The 17019-nt window shown below is 43.9% G+C and overlaps 1 protein-coding gene across 5 annotated transcripts in view; it reads right to left on the bottom strand.

Moving 5' to 3' along the window:
• SPRING1 (SREBF pathway regulator in golgi 1) overlaps positions 1-17019 on the bottom strand; it is a 223576-nt gene that overhangs the window by 92447 nt on the left and 114110 nt on the right. The window contains exons 6-7 of one of the 5 annotated variants that reach the window (XR_014139782.1): positions 2876-2948; positions 110-408 (exon numbers count right to left, since the gene is read on the bottom strand). The exons of 2 other annotated variants lie outside the window; for them this stretch is intronic. Coding sequence is in view for 2 of the 3 variants with exons in the window: in XM_081802145.1 (XP_081658271.1) it covers positions 9990-10010 (21 nt within the window). In the remaining variant the exon portion in view is untranslated. Of the gene's footprint in view, positions 1-109; positions 409-2647; positions 2949-3081; positions 10011-17019 lie in introns of those variants that run through there. 2 more of the 5 variants (XM_081802146.1, XM_081802145.1) reach the window with 2 other exon arrangements.

Below are 17019 nucleotides of genomic sequence, written 5' to 3'. Positions count from 1 at the left end.
GGGGGGGGGGGGAGCGGGGGAGCGGCGGGGGCATCTGGGGCGGGGTGTCCCCAGCACAAAGCCGGGCTGCTCTGGCCCTGTCCTTTCCGGGATCCCTCTGTTTTCCGAGAGAGCCCGAGCTCAGGGCCACCTTCAGCCAGGCCTTGCACCGGTGGTTCCAAGTGGTTTTTGACAAGCGCTTTGCGAGACTTTCAAAAGGTGCCCACGAGTGGGGAAGTGAAAGGACGAGGGGACGGGAAGAAACTGCTGCTTTATTTCGAGCCTTGCTCGAACGGCTTCTTGGCCGTTACTGCTCCCGTTTTGCTGAGTCAGAAGCATCCCCCAGCTGCTCACCGGAAACACAGCTGTTAGGCGAAAATAACCACAGAGCCGAGCATCGTGCACCTTCCAGAAAAGAGGGCAGAAAACCTCAAAACAAAAGAGAAAAATATGAAACAATAAAAGAGGCACCGTCGAGAACCCGCTGCAGCTCGCCCCCTCACCCAGGCCCGAGGCTCAGAGCCCAAGAAGAATCGGGCCGCTTTCCACTTCAGTGGGTTGAACAGTGCCCCCTCCCAAAAGAGAGGTGACTGCATCCTAACCCCTGGAGCGGGTGAATGTGATACACCTGGAAAAGGGGTCTTTGTAAATGCAATTAACTGAAGGATCTGAAGAGGAGATCATCCCGGATTACCTGGGTGGGCCCTAAATCCAATGACAGGTGTCCTTGTAAGAGCAAGGCAGAAGGACATTAGATAGACAGAGGAGAACACACAGAGACATACAGAGGGCCAGGCCAGGTGAAGACGGAGGCAGAGAGGGGCGTTATATGCAGCTACGGGTCAAGGAACACCAAGGATTTGTTATGGCAGCCATAGGAAATTAATAAGAGCACCCCCACGTTCCATTTGCTGGGTCCTGTCCCCAGCTACCCCCTCTCCCCTCGTCTGGACTGAAAACATTCACAGCATCTTGCTTGCGAGGTGTCTTACATGGACACTGAGCTTCCCTTTCTTCTGGGCTTCGTGATTATCAGGAAGTTACTTGAGGACTCCAGGGACTAGGCAGGAGAGCTGGGATCCCTGGGTCTGGATAAGACTCTGCGGCACACCAGGCGTGGGACCTCGTCCACCAGCCACCATTCACATTGCTCGTTAGAAAACAGACTCTGGGGTTGAACACCGGTTCTGCCACTTACTAGCTGTGTGGTGTGGGGTAAGGCTTTTAACCTCTCTAGGCCTCAGTTTCTGCCTCTGTAAAATGGGGAGATGACCTGAAAACCACCCTGCTGTGAAACAGAGATGCTGAAAAGAATAATTATTGGGGCACCTGGGCTCAGTCAGTTGAGTGCCCGACTCTTGATTTTGGCTCAGGTCGTGATCTCACCACCCTGAGATCAAGCCCTGCATCAGGCTCTGAGCTCAGCGGGGAGTCCACTTGGGATTCTCTCTCTCCCTCCTCTCCCTCTCCCCCTCCCGTTCGTGCTCTTTCTCTCAAAAATACATCTTTTTTTTTTAAAGAATAATTGTTGTTAATGCATAACAAAGACTCTAGGGAAATTGGGGGCAATTGGCGGAGGCCAAAAACAAAGAAGGAAAGAAAGCCCAGAGCTGACGGTGTAGTGCCACATCTCCAGGGGGAGCCTGGGGACAGGAGACACCATTTGGGTCATGCAAAGCTGGGGGCCAGGACTGGGAAACCATTGTAAAGCTGGGTCTTCCATGAGGTTGGGGCTTACAGGAGTTCCCCCCCCTCCACCCCGATACGGCTGTAAGGATCAAGTTAGTACATACAAATCCAAACTTGGGATTTGGCTGTATTTGATAGCTCTTACTGTCCAGTGCTTTATAGAAGTGTCATAAACGTCTGTTGGTTTTGGTAGCTCAGCATCTGCAACACCATCTTTTGACAACAGCATCCCAGTTTACCTTTAGGAAACCACCCTTATTCCATGGCCTTGTTCCAGAAGAGGATATACAACCCAGAACCAACCAATCAGAGTCACATATGAATTCACAGGCAGGCAGGGGAGTGAATAGTTGCTAAGACTACTGGGAAAGAAAACTGCTTTCCTTTGGCTCTGCTATGTAAGTGGGATATGAGCCTGGAGCTACTGGAGGTTATCTCTGCCACTACCTTGGGTGAGCCTACTTGAGGATGATGCCAGAACCAAAGAAAGCTGAGATGAGAGACAGAGATTCTTGATGACATTGAGACCCTGGATCCAGCAGTGCCTGAAACCATCCAGACATCCAAACTTCCCAGTTCCATGAGACAATAAATATTCTTCACATGTAAGATAATTTGAGTTGGCCTCTTATGAACAAAGGCATCCTGACTCCCATAGTATCTTATGTGATAATCTCAGCAACTCAAGGAGGTAGGCATTTTATTATGTCCATCTTATGAGAAGAAACTGAGGCTTGGAGACATTTAATCACTTGCTCAAATCACACTGCTAGTAAGTGGCAGGGCTGTGATGGGATCCCCTTAGCCACGGAAAGGCAAAAGATGTTGTAGTTAGTGTACCAAGGCTTTTGTGTCATGCCTTGAGAAAGTCACAAAAATCTCAAAGCCTTCCTTGTGTGGCTCATCTACAAAATAGACGAGTTGGTATATTTGTAATGTTTTTAATAGATATCTATATATTTAAATAAATATATAAATAAATAAGTACTAAATATTTATATACATAAAGATTACTATGACAATTAACTGCATGTTTTCTCTCCATAACTAATAGACATTAGTGTTTTGCGTACTTGCTACAGAGGCAAGATAATTTCTGAAAATCCATATAATTCTTTGGATCTTGAGTCTAGATTCTGAAAGGCAGGCTGAGTCTGGATAACTTAAAACTAAAAACAAAAATATAAATTCTCTTATCTTTACTCACATATTTAAATTTTCTGGTATTCTTCATTCCTTGTGTAGATCTGAGTTTCTACCTGGTATCATTTTTCTTCAGCCTGAAAAAGAACTTATAATATTTCTTATGGTGCAAGTCTGCTGGTGACAAATTCTACCTCCTTTTGTTTGTCTGAAAAAACATTTTTATTTCACATTCATTTTCTAAGGATAATTTTCACTGAATATAGACTCTTTTTTTTTTTTTTAAGATTTATTTATTTATTTATTTGACAGAGAAAGACACAGTGAGAGAGGGAACACCAGCAGGGGGAGTGGGAGAGAGAGAAGCAGGCTTCCCGCTGAGCAGGGAGCCCATTGCGGGGCTTGATCCCAGGACCCTGGGATCATGACCTGAGCCGAAGGCAGACACTTAACGACTGAACCACCCAGGCGCCCCAAATATAGACTCTTTGTTGACAGGTTTTTGTTTGTTTTTCATTTTTGTCATTTAATTCAACATATTAAGGACGTCATTCCATTGTCTTTATTTTATGGCTTGCATTATTTTTAAGGGTGGGAAATCAGTGATATTTCTTATCTTTGTTTATTGAATGTAATAGTTCTTTTCATCTTAGCTGTTTTCAGGATTTTCTTTTCATTGCTAGTTTTAAGTAATGTGATTATGATTGTTTTGATGTTCTTTTCTTTGTGTTTATCCTGCCTACAATTGGTTGGGTTTCTTGGATCTGTACCTTTATAGTTTTTATCAGTTTTTGGAACATCTTCCGCCATTATCATTTCAAGTATTTTGTTCTGCCCTCCTTTCCTACTGGGGCTCTGATTACATGTAGGGTTGACCATCTAATATTGTTGCAGAGGTTGCCTGATGTGGTCCTTTTTTTCCCCCCTTAGTCTTTTTTCTCCTTGTGCTGCATAAGCTTGTATTATTATGTCATCATGTGTACTATTTTTTTTCTTCTGCAATCTTTAATATGCTGTTAAACCTATCCAGTGAAGTTTTCGTTTTAGAAATTGTATTTTTCCTCCTCCTAGAAGTGTCATTTAGTTCTTAAAAAAAAACTTCTACTTCTTATGTTCATGCTTTCCTTTAAATCTTTGAACATATTTGTAATAGCTGTTTCAAAGTCCGTGTCTGTTAATTACATCATCTTTGTCATTTTGGGTCAGTTTACACTGACTGGTATTTCTCCTGGTAATGGGTCACATTTTCTTGCTTCTTTAGGTGTCTGGTAATTTTATGTTGGATGCTAGACATTATTGATATTATGCAGTTGAATGTTTAGATTCTTGTCATTTTCTTTTGGAATTCATTTGGCAGGCAGTTAAGTTACTTACTGGTCAGTTTTATTTTTTTGAGGCTTCTTAAAAAGCTTTGCTGAAGTGGACCTAGTGGAGCCTTTCTTCTTCTTCTCTCTTTTTTTTTTTTTAAGATTTATTTATTTTATTTTAGAGAGGGGGGAGGGGCAGAAGCAGAGGGAGAGAGAGAATCCCAAGCAGACTCCCTGCTGAGTGCAGAGCCCAGCGCAGGGCTCAATCCCAGGACCCTGAGATCATGACTTGAGCCAAAATCAAGAGTCAGACATTCAACTGACTGAGCCACCCAGGCGCCCCATGGAGCCTTTCTTCTAAGGCAAGTGTAGCCCTACTACTATGGTGTGACCTCACTGTACCCTCTAAAGAATGCCTTGGATGTTCAATAGCTTACTCCCATTCTGGTTTGCTAAAACTTGAATGTCCCCCAGTCCTATGAGAGCTCTGGGAATTATTCAGTTTATTCCCCCAGTAGGGTTGTTCTTTGCCATCCTTCTGGCATTCCACTCAATGCCTGGGCAACTTCGTATTCAACCAATCACCCAAGGGGCTCCTGATACGATTTCTGGTGCTGTTAATCTGTGCAGCACCTTCTTCTCTAGGACTTGGCCTCACAAATTCCAGCCTCTTCAACCTCCACATATGATAATCTATATGTCCTCAACTCAGAGAAACTTCCATGCTCTGCTTGGGATTCCCCTCACTGTGCTGCAATCTAAAACATACTTCTAGGGGCGCCTGGGTGGCTCAGTCGTTAAGCATCTGCCTTCGGCTCAGGTCATGATCCCAGGGTCCTGGGATCAAGCCCCACATCGGGCTCCCTGCTCAGCGGGAAGCCTGCTCTCCCTCTCCCACTCCCCCTGCTTATGTTCCTTCTCTTGCTTTGTATCTCTCTGTCAAATAAATAAATAAAAACTTAAAATAAATAAATAAATAAATAAATAAAACGTACTTCTATGCAGAAAGCCAAGGTGATCACAGGGCTCACTTCATTTGTCTCACTTTTTTCAGGGCTCACAGTTCTGCACTGCCTGTTGCTCAGTGTCTGAAAACTGTTGTTTCATGTATTTTCTTCAGCTTTCTAGCTGTGTACAGATGGAAAACAAGTCTGGTACTAGTTATTTCATTATGGCTGGAGGCAGAAGCTGACTCTAACTAACTTAAGCAAAAAAAAAAAAGGAAGAAAGGAGGGAGGAAGGAGGGAGGGAGGGAGGGAGGGAAGGAAGGAAGGAAGGAAGGAAGGAAGGAAGGAAGGAAGGAAGGAAGGAAGGAAGGAAGGAAGGAAGGAAGGAAGGAAGGAAATGCTTTGGAAAGGCTTGGGGGATTCACAGAATAGAAGTAATAGCCAAATAGTTCTCAGAAGGGACAGAGCCCAGAGAAGTTCTGGAGACCCAGGGGAACTAAGAGACAGTCTCTTTAGGGCACAGACACTGGATGAATGAGTTCCAACCCTGTGGAGATCTTCAATATTCAAATTTCTGGGAGAATATGCCTGGTGTAGCCACCATCATGAGCTTCCCCCTTGGCCAGCGGAGGGCAAGACACTCTGTTTAATGATACTACCAAAATGATATCCAATGAGGGAGCATAGATCACCAGAACAAAACTGGGTTGTTCTTTCCAGAAGTAAGGAGAATGGCTGCTAGGCAGGCAAAAACAACAGGCACATTACACAACGTTTAGTAAAGAGCAAAATCTTTTAAGTAGGACTGGCTTTTAAACTCAGAGCCTTGAGGGTTTTGTTTTTTTTCTTTTTTGCTATTTAACCATTAAACTGCAGAGCTGTCTTCTTTCCCCGACATCCCTGCCTTCCCCTGCAACACAGAAACACTTTCCACATGCCAATTCCACTTTATGGACAACGTATAGACAATACAAAGTTTGCATCAGGCCAGGAACACTGGCTTAGGGATCACTGGGAAGAGATTCTCTGAATCTGCCAGTGTTCAAGGAAGACTTCCAGTGAATAAACTCACTTGGGGGTGAAAGGCAAGCGTCAACCTGTGTCCTGGGAATAGAGCAAGAAACGGAACATGTCCATTCCCCTTCCGTACTTACAACCAGCCGCAGCTGGGAGCTCCTTGCCTGAAAGACAATGTCTGGAGTTTCAAGAGTGAGTACGAGGTAGCTGCAGGCTAGTTTATCAACAGTTTAATCCAACGGAACACACAGACAAATGCACCAACAGGTAAGGGAACCAGATGTTCTCTGCTTAGATTGTTCTGAGGAAATCCTGCTATCCCCACTCTGCCTGGAGGCTAATCAGATACCGTGTGTGTGCATGCATGCAACTTCTACAAAACTCATCACCCGAGGTCCTTCAAGTTTCCACCAACATTACTTTCCTGTATAATCATACCCATTTCAGAGATGGGAAATCTGAGGTACAGTACATGAAACTGTGAGTCAGTGATAAAACCAAGAATCATGTTTGTGGCTACACGGTAAAGCCTTCCTGGTGTGCCATGAGGATGACGTGAAGGTGAGAGAGAGGGAGGGAGGGATGACAGAGGTAGGGGGGAAAGAGAAAAAGGAAAACAAGTCTTCAAAGACGCCCAGGTTCTTGGAGACTCGGATGCTGGAGGTGCCTTTTGTACATAATCAAGACTTAAACTGAAATCATAGTGAAGTGAAAGCACCTCCCATCACGTGGCTAGACTCTTTCTCCAGCTTTGTGTTTCAGCCACGGCCCTTTTCTGGTTCAACTTAGAAAGAAGTCTTTTCATTCCTTATGGAGCTTTTTTGTTCCCAAGAAAGAAACCACGAGGGGCGCCTGGGCAGCTCAGTCGGTTAAGCGTCTGCCTTCGGCTCAGGTCATGATCCCGGGGCCCTGGGATCGAGCCCCGAGTTGGGCTCCCTCTCCCTCTGCCCACTGCTCCCCCTACCTGTGCTCGCTCTCTCTCTGACAAGTTTAACAAATCTTAAAAAACAAACAAAAAGAATCATGGTACTTCCATGCTGATCAAGAAAAAGCTGAGACAAGTTCGGAAAATTACTTCCTGGAGGGGTCTTAGGGACCCGTGCCTTGTTGACAGCTCTTACTGTACGGGCTGCAGGGGGAGAAGGAGATAAAACTCAAAATGCTTGGAAGAAGAAGGGTGGACTTTGGGGCCCGTCTTCCAGGCCAGTGGGAGAGACGGGATGAGGACAGCCTTCTGCAGAAGTAGCTAGAGCCTGTAAGGTCTGTAAAGGGACCAACGATCGTGTTCACAAAGCCTGAGCCATAGTGGATGTTCAATAAATTATCTGCTGTAGGAAAGAACGATGAAGTGAGTGGATGTGAACCCCTAGTCACTTCTACCCTACAGACTCTAGTACCTTCGTGAGCATTTTGAGCATTTTCCCGCCCTTTGCTATCCTGGCAATGGTCTAGTCACCCTTTTAAGGTGATGGATCTTAAGGTCTTGTGGGCCGTGAACTCTTCTGAGAATCTGATGAGAGCAACTGACCCTCTTCTCAGAAAAGGCACAGGCTCATACGCACAACCTTGCACATCTTTTCAAATGGAGAGCAAATGCCTGAAACCTCACCCATAGCTTCAGCCTGATGATCCCTTTCTTGCTCTTCTCTCTCCCTCTCCCCCATGAGGTCATTGGCTCCTTCACTGGGTTCCCACAGCACTTTTTCATTTTAGTTCAAAACCGCCATAGATAGTTTGGTCACACATCTCTCATTCGGGCAGGTCTTGGAGGAGCCCGCCCCGCTCTACTCAGTGTTGCTGGGAATCACCAGGAAACTTGCTTGCTCACCTGGCTGGAGGTGGACCCTGGAAAGACCTGGGCAGGTGGGAGCTGACCTCCAAACCTGGGGGTCCTTGGGCAGCTCTGCCTGTCTCAGTTGGTCACTCTACTCAGCCTCCCGGGCACTCCCGGGCACGTGCTTTGAACATAGTCCGTTACTACTTAACAGACAACATTGTGGTGCTTATGATGCCCATTGGGTGTGGTAATTACATCTGTTTCACAGCAACATTGAGTCCTCCAGGGACAAGGACCACAGCTTGTTTCATCTCTATTTCCCCAGGGCCCTAGCAGGAGCTTGCACATAGTAGGCGTTTAATATATGCAAGTTAGAATAAAACTCAACACCCTTAAAAACAAATAATCCAATTAAAAAATGGGCAGAAGAGGGGCGCCTGGGTGGCTCAGTCGTTAAGTGTCTGCCTTCAGCTCAGGTCATGATCTCAGGGGTCCTGGGATCGAGCCCCGCATCGGGCTCCCTACTCAGCCGGAAGCCTGCTTCTCCCTCTCCCACTCCCCCTGCTTGTGTTCCCTCTCTCGCTGTGTCTCTGTCAAATAAATAAAATCTTTAAAAAAAAAAAATGGGCAGAAGACATGAACAGACATTTCTCCAAAGAAGACATCCAGATGGCCAACAGACACATGAAAAGATGCTCAACATCACTAGGCAGCAGAGAAATGCAAATCAAAGCTGCAATGAGATCCCACCTCACACCTGTCAGAATGGCTAAAATCAACAACTTTAGAAACACCAGGTGTTGGTGAGGATGTGGAGAAAGGGGAACCCTGGTGCACTGTTGGTGGGAATGCAAATTGGTGCAGCTACCCTGGAAAACAGTATGGAGGTTCCTCAAAAAGTTAAAAATAGAACTACCCTATGATCCAGCAATCACACTACTGGGTATTTACCCAAAGAATACAAAAATACTAATTCAAAGGGATACATGCATCCCTATGTTTACAACAGCGTTCTCTACAACAGCCAAATTATGGAAGCAGCCCAAGTGTCCACTGACTGATGAATGGATAAAGATGTGGTACATACACACAATGGAATATTACTCAGCCATAAAAAGAGTGAAATCTTGCCATTTGCACTGATGTGGATGATCTAGAGAGTATAATGCTAAGCAAAATAAGTCCGTGAAAGGCAAATACCATATGATTTCACTCATATGTGGAATTTAAGAAACAAAACAAACCAGCAAAGAGGAAAAAGGGAGACAGAGAGAGATAAACCAAACTCTGAACTATAGAGAACATCTTCCCAGAGGGGAGCTGAGTGGGAGGATGAGTTAAATAGGTGATGGGATTAAGGAGGGCACTTGCTGTGATGAGCCCCAGGTGATTAAAATAAAAACTTAAAAATATATATATTTATATGCTTAGATATGTTAGAATGTTAAAAATGTTAGAATATATACATAGGTATGTACTTGTTTTATTATTACATCCCACTTCTATTTCAAAAATAGGATTAAAAGTTAGTTTATTTACATATATCAATATAACAAAATAAAACCTTAAAACAAGGAAATGGGGACTAAGTGAAAATAAAAAGGTAGAAGGATATGTCGAAATAAAGGACAAGATCGGTACTCAAAATATTTAGCATAGATTTCGACACCATTATTTGCCATGGCCCAGAAATCTGCCTGAGCATCCTGGTGGTAAGAGCAAAGAGGGAACTATAAACAGTTACTAAATTCATGGTGTTAGATGTAAACAAACCCATTGCTTAGGAAAACCCAGCTTTTACTAGTAATAGGCTATGTAAAATTACAACCTCCTTGCAGTAAAAATTAGAGCAAGTTTATGCAATGAATTCCATATAATGTCCCTCAATGCAGGTTAAGGGAAGTTCAACACAAGCAAATCTGTAAGTAGCCAAAGAAAAGGGTGCAGTTGTCTGAGAGTCTGGTTTTACCTATGGCAAAATGTAAGACTATCTGGTCCAGCCTTTTTCTAAAGGGTAGACAACGGAATACCATTCCTGGAGAGGTTCTGCCCACAAGGGGTTCTGTGGTCAAGAAAAGGTAGGAAACTCACCCATGCCTTCCTCTTGGAACTTCACAGTGAACACTGGCTTTATAAAGGCTCTGAGAAGTCCTGCAGTAAAGAAACCCAGCATTTCTCAAGCTTCTTTGACCACTGTTGTGCAAGAACCTAGGCACAGTCTTCAAATGGGACCTAGTAGGTTCACTGCTCCTACTACATAGTTTTTCTTCTCTTAAGATCATACAGGATTACCAGATTGTTATTCTTAAACAAGTTATGCCAATAACTCTTTCCTTTTTCTTTTCTTGAAAGGATCTAGGAAGGAAAAAAGGTAGTATCTGCAAATTTCCTGCTTAAAGCACCTTTGTTTAAAGTCCTTTTGATTTGTTCTTTGTTATAGGTATGACTCAAAAAAAAAAAAAGATTAGGGAGAAATTTGTCCTTCCAAATTCCAAGTAAGGCAGAAGACGGGGTGTCTGAATGTCACCAAGAGCCCACAACTTCTGCCCCTGGGAAAATAAAAAAGGGTCAGCACCCACCTGTCCCTTGCTGGTCCCCTGGGTTCTCCATAACCCTGATGGCTAAGTGAGCAGTACTCACTCAGACCAGTCAGAAAACTAGAGTTGCACCTTCAGCAGATGGCCGGGAGCAGCAAGGGCAATAACTGTCTATTTGTTTTGGCATTGCGTGTGAAGAGAAATAAAGGGTGTGTGTCACCCTTTGTCCAGTTCCTGTCTCTTGGTACGCTAGCATTTCCATCTCAAAAGAATCAAAGTGTGATCTAGTTCAGAAAGGGAAAGCATGCCTCATTTTGGCAGGCCATAGAACAATCCCAGAGTCTTTTCTTCACAAAGCACTTGTTAATATCCTACTTAATATTCTATGGAACACACTGTACAGAACTGATTAAATAGATGGAGGGGCTGCAGAGCCTTCAGATCAATGATTCTCAAACTAGGTTCCAGGGAGCACCAGTGGTTCTCACAGTGTGGCAGGGGCTGCAAGAGAGAAGCGACAGGCCCTCTGCATGGTAATCGCTGAGCCCCCAAACCCAAGTTCATCATGGCAGTTTCTCTTTTATCTCCCTAATCATGTGTTTGGGGAAAAAAAGGCTGGGGGTGGGGGGAGAGTGTCTGTTACTTAAAATTAGAAAATGTTTGAGAACCACTGCTTTAAACAAAGCACCACATATATTACTTCTCACAGCTGAGATTCTGATAAGAATTAAGATGCAAAGAGTTTTAGTTATATTCTTAGCAAGAACCTGGGGGACAGAGATTTAATTTTTTTTTTTAATCAGAAGCAGAGCTGAGGAAAAACATACCATAAACAAAGAAAATCTTTGCAGCCCTATAATTAACAAAGAGTTAATATTCTTAATTTATAAAATGACCCTACGAATTAATAAGAAAAAGACCAATCACCCAGGAGAAGCATGGGCCAAGGCTACAGAATTCACAGAAGCAGAAATGCAAATGGCCAATAAACATATGAAAAGATGCTCAGGCTCACTTGTCAGGGAAATGCAAATGAGAACAATGAGATACTATTTTTTACCCATCAGATTGGCAAAAATGGAAAATATGTGTAGCATCCAGAGCTGGCAAGGGTGTGAGGAATCCAGTTCTCTTGAACACCATCGGGGGAGAGGCTATAAATTATTATAGCGTCGTGGAAAATCAACTGTTGGTATTTTTGAAAATTTAAACTGTGGCCCGGCACTCTCACTTCTGGGAATATGTCCACCAGAAATGAAAATGCCAGTATATAAAGACATAAATATATGAAGAAGTTTATTGCAGCATCGCTTGTAATAGTTAAAAAAAAAAAAAAAAACCACCTGGAAACAATCTGAATGTACATTAATAGGACAAAGGTTGAAAAAATCAGGATATATTTACACTAAGGAATACAGTGTAGCTGTTAAAAATTATAAAATAAAATTATAGACATTGACAGAGAGCAACGCCTGCAATACTTTGCTAGATAGAATAAAAAGCAAGTGTGATCCTATTTTCATTAAAAAAAATAAAAAGACCCAAAAAAGTCACACCCTCTACGTACGTAGGTTTTTATATGTTTTTATAAATAAAGCAAACAGTGGGGAAACATTTATACCGAATTGTTAACAGCGACTTCATCAAGGGAGCTGGATTGGAGAGGGGCAGGGAGACTGTTAATTTTATTTTAGACGCTTCTTTGTTGTTTGAGTTGTTATAAAAGATATATATTACTTTCATAATTCAAATGATTAGAATTTTAAAAAGCAGAATTAGGAAAGAAAATTCAAAGCAAATCAAATTACTTTGAGAATCACTGGAAGGCAGGGTGGGGCTGGCCTCCTGGTGTGGATGGAATCTTAAAGCACTGAACCCAAGGGGGTGTCTGGCCAATATAAGGCACCCCAACTATGCATGAGGGTGGGCTTGAAGGCAAGCCTTTTAATACAGCCAACATCTTTGAGAAACAATCCTGACTCTTCTCTAATATACACGGAAAGATTAAACGAGGTCCCAAAGTAGTATGTTATAGAACAGGGGTCAGCAATTTTTTTCTGTAAAAGAAAAACAGTGCATATGTTAGGGTTTGTGGGCCATCCTCTCTGTCACACTACTCAACCCTGTCATTTTAGCACATCAACAGCCATAGACAATATGTATATGAATGTGGCAGTGTCCCAATAAAACTTTATTTATAGGGGTGCCCGGGTGGCTCAGTAGCTAAGCATCTGCCTTCGGGTCAGGTCATGATCCCAGGGTCCTGGGATTGAGCCCCACATCAGGCTCCCTGCTCAGTGGGGAGCCTGCTTCTCCTTCTCCCTCTGCCACTCTCTCTCTCAAATAAAAAAAATACAATATTTTAAAATAAATAAATAAAAATTAAAAAAATAAAGGGAAACTTTTTCATTGAAGTATGAATGTGTGTATTATAAAAGTATACAAGTCTGGTGAATTTTTACAAAGTGAACACAAGCTCATAATCACCACCCAGATTAAGATGTAGAAATTTACCAGTTCTCCAAAAGTGTTCCTTGTGTCCCTCCCGGTTATCCCCATCCCCCATCATCAAAGATAGCCACTCATTTTGCTTTTATCCTCACAATTTGTTTTGCTTGACTGTAAATCTAATGTAAATGGAATCATGTAGCTCTGTCTTTCATTCAGTGACATATGAGTGAGATCTCTTCATGTGATTGTGTGGGTTTGTCCAAAGTCATTGCTATGTATGTTTCCATATATAGTGTTGCAATTACAACATTGTAAGAATATGCCCACACTTTCTGTATCTGTTCTACTCTTGATAATATTTGGGTTGTTTCCAGTTTGGAGCTTGCTACAGACTGCATGTTTGTGTCCCTCTACAACTTACGTTCAAACAAACCTAATCAGTGTGATGGTATCAGGAGGTGGGGCCCTTGGGAGGTGATGAGGTCATGACAGTGGAGCCCTTATGAATGGGATTAGTGCCCTTATAAAAGAATCCCTAGAGAGATCCCTGTCCCTTCCACCAGGGAGGACACAGCAAGAAGATGGTCATCTATGAACCAGGAAGCGGGTCCTCACCAGACACCAAATTTAGCAGCACCCTGATCTTGGACTTCCCAGCCTCTGGAACCGTGAGAAATAAATTCCTGTTGTTTATAAGCCAATCAGTCTGTGGTCCTCTGGTATAGCAGTCTGAATGAGCTAAGATGGCTATCACAAATAATATTGCTATGAACATCCTCAGCCATGTCTTTTGGTGCACACATTTACACACTGCTATTGAGCATATTCATAGAGTATACATACTATATTCAGCTTTAGTAAATACTGCTAAATAATTTTCCAAAGTGTTTGTAGTCATCTGCACTCCTATCTTCAGGATATGAGAGTTCCAGCTACTCCAAGCATTGTCAACACACTGGTGTTCACAGGTTTCTTTTTTTGTAATTTTCCATTGTTGTATGTGTCTGTGTAAAATTCATACACAGTAAAGTTCAAAAATCTTAGGTGTCCACCCAAAAGTTTTTCATATATAAAAATTCTCATTGTGGTTTGTATTGCATTCCCTTAATCACTAATGATGTTGATGCTCTTTTGGCCATTTGGATTTCTCTTTTGTGAAAAGCTTATTCATGCATTTTGCCCATTAAAAAAAAATTGGGTTGTTTGTCTTTTCCTTATTGATTTATTGGAGTTCTTTCAATAGTCTGAATATGAGTCCTCTGTTGGTATCTTTATTCCAAGTATCTTCTCCCACTCTGTGGTTTGCATTTTCATAGTTTTAATGGAATCTTTTGATGAACAGACGTTCTAATGAAGTCCAATTGGTCAATTATTTTCTTTATGGTGGTGTGTGTGTGTGTTGTGTATCCTGTTTCAGAAATATTTGCTAAAGAAAAACTGTTTCTCTACCCATAACACTTCTGACACCAAATGTGTGGGTCCCCCCCTTCCAATCAAGTCTCCAACTTTTGGGACATCAACTGGGTATCCACTTCTGACACTATCTACACACAGTTAACATCAGATCCAAGTTAAGGGCTCAGTCCCACCAGATGGCACCCCTTTAGATGCCTGTCACAAGTAATGGGTACCCAGGGCACCCACACTGCTGTCTGACTTGGCTACAAAGTCAGGAGTTGCCACAACACCACCACCAGCCCCGACCTCTGGTTTGATAATTTGCTAGAACAGCTCACAAAATTCAGGGAAACATTTACTTATCGTTACCAACTTTCTTATAAAGAATACAGATGAACAATCAGATGAAAAGGTACAGAGGGCGAGATCTGGAAGGGTCTCAAGCACAGGAGATTCGGTCCCCATGGAGTCACTCTTCAGAACATGGACGTGTTCACCACCCCAGAAGCTCTCCAAGCCCACAGTCTAGGGATTTTTACGGAGGCTTTATCATATAGGCATGACTGACTTTTAACTCAGTTGCTGGCCCCACGCTTCTCCCCAGAGGATGGGGGTGGGGCTGAAAGTTCTAAACTTCTAATCCTGGCTTAATCTTTCTGGTGACGAGCCCCCATCCCGAAGCTATTCAGGAGCCCACCAAGATTTGGCCTCCTTAGAACAAAAGACGCTCCTATCACCCAGGAAATTCCAAGGGCTTTAAGAGCTCTGTGTAAGATGATCCTACCACACCCATCACTCAGGAAATCATAAGGGATTTAGGAGCTTTGTGTCAGGAACCAGACGCAGAGACCAATATATATTTCTTATCATGTCACAGTTGCCTATCCTAAAGTCATGAAGATATTCTATGCTATCTTCTAGAAGCTTTATTGCTTTCCTTTGCACATTTGAGTCTATAACCACTGTAAAAGTCTCAACCAGGAGGGTTGAGAAGTAAGCATTACCCAGTGCAATGCTTTCAGTCCCTCATGGTCTTCTAGAACCTTGCCATTTGCCATCAAGAGGTGGAGTCTACTTCCCCTTCCTTTCAACTTGGGCTGGACCCCATGACCGCTCTGAGCAACAGAATTTTCAAGAGAAGCGACAGCAGGACCTCCAAGAAAAAGTCATGGAAAGTGATGTGGCCTCCACCTGGCTTGCTCTGTCTCAGGACACCTGCTCTGGTGCCTTGACCACCATGTAAGAAGTCTGGCTGCTCTGAAGCCACCCTGTTGGAGAGACTTTGTGCAGAGACCAGGCTGAGATAGAATGTACACCCAAGGAGCCCAGCTGTTCCAGCCCTCAGCTGTACATGTCTTCCTAATCCCAATGAGCATGAAGTAGCCTTCCAGATGACCTCTACCCGAGCCACATGAGATACCTGAACTAGAACTGCCCAGCCAAGCTGCTTCTGAATCCCTGGCTTACAGAAACCATGAAGGAGAATTAGCACCTGTTGCTTTAAGCCACCATGGTTAGGGCTCACTTGCCGTGCAGTGGGTAACTGGAGAGCAGGAAGGAAGCTACCCATCTTTCCAGGCTCTCATTTAGCACTAGTGTCACCGGGAGGATTATAACCTGTGGCCATGCTTCTTTTAGGTGTGTATCTTCAACCCCCAAAGGCTTTGGCCTTCCTTTTTCAAGACTCATTTTAATCTACTCAGTGTCTATGCAAATGGAAAAGCACATTCATTAAAAGGGAAGACTCTTGGAGATTAAACAGATGGGAATGATGGGAGAAGAAGTCCCCCTTGGAAACGCGTGAAGAGTGGTGAAGTCTTGGTGTTCACCCAGAGATTACCTGGGGATAACTTCACGAGCCTCAGTCAGAAAGAAAAGACACAGAGTGGGGCTGGGGGAACCCTTACCCCATCCACAAGAGATTTCACAAGGAGATCTCCTCGCTCTGCAGTCCCTGTCACTCAGCTTCGGGATCCGGCCATCTAGCAGCTCAGGCTGGAGAAAAGACTCCTCCCAACTGGGCCCCGGGTCTAAGCAGGCCTCTCTGATCCAGCCTGAGAGCTCATTCTGCTTTCTGGAAGCTTCAGCAGAGCAGGCAGATCAGGGTGGCTGGTTAATTAACAGGACTGCCCTTTTCACTTTTTAAACACTTGCTTGATAGGCTAATAATGGCAATAACACCTACCTCTATCCACATAGTATTTACCTGTCTACCTGTTTATTTCCCAGCCCCACCCCACCTACAAGCTACAGGCTATTGCAGACCTGGGTCATCTGGTCCCCGGCATCTCCCCTGCACCTCCCCCAGGGGCTGGCACAGAGCAGGGCTCTGAATTATATCCTCAACGAATGGATGAACGGAGGGAGTTCGTGAATAAGTGGCCAAAGCGACCTTGATGAATATCCACTCGGTGTGGGCACTATCCATTGTTTCAGGTTCCCCTTCAACCTCCCCAAGAGAGAGGAGTGGTTTTCTAGGTCTTAACAGAGGTTAGGAAATTTGCTACAGATCTCAGAGTCACTAAGGGGCAGAATCCCATTTCAAACCCAGCCCATCTGACTCACACACCTACGCTCTTTGACACGAAGCATGCTCTTGGCCACCAAGAGGCCTGGGGGGGGAGACTTCCCCCCCACCCTTTTTTCTTTCTTGAGATAAGAGTGTTTTCACAAGGGCCGTGGACCAGGCTTGCAGCCCCGCACAGGGCCTCTGGCATGGGGCAGGGGGTTCTGTCCCACATCTGTGGCCTGGGAACTCAGGGAAAGAGCAATTA

This window comes from Leptonychotes weddellii, chromosome 13, assembly GCF_054177405.1.
Source record: "Leptonychotes weddellii isolate Sample4059 chromosome 13, ASM5417740v2, whole genome shotgun sequence".
NCBI lineage: Eukaryota > Metazoa > Chordata > Mammalia > Carnivora > Phocidae > Leptonychotes > Leptonychotes weddellii.
This window is presented reverse-complemented; position numbering and strand designations above follow the sequence as displayed.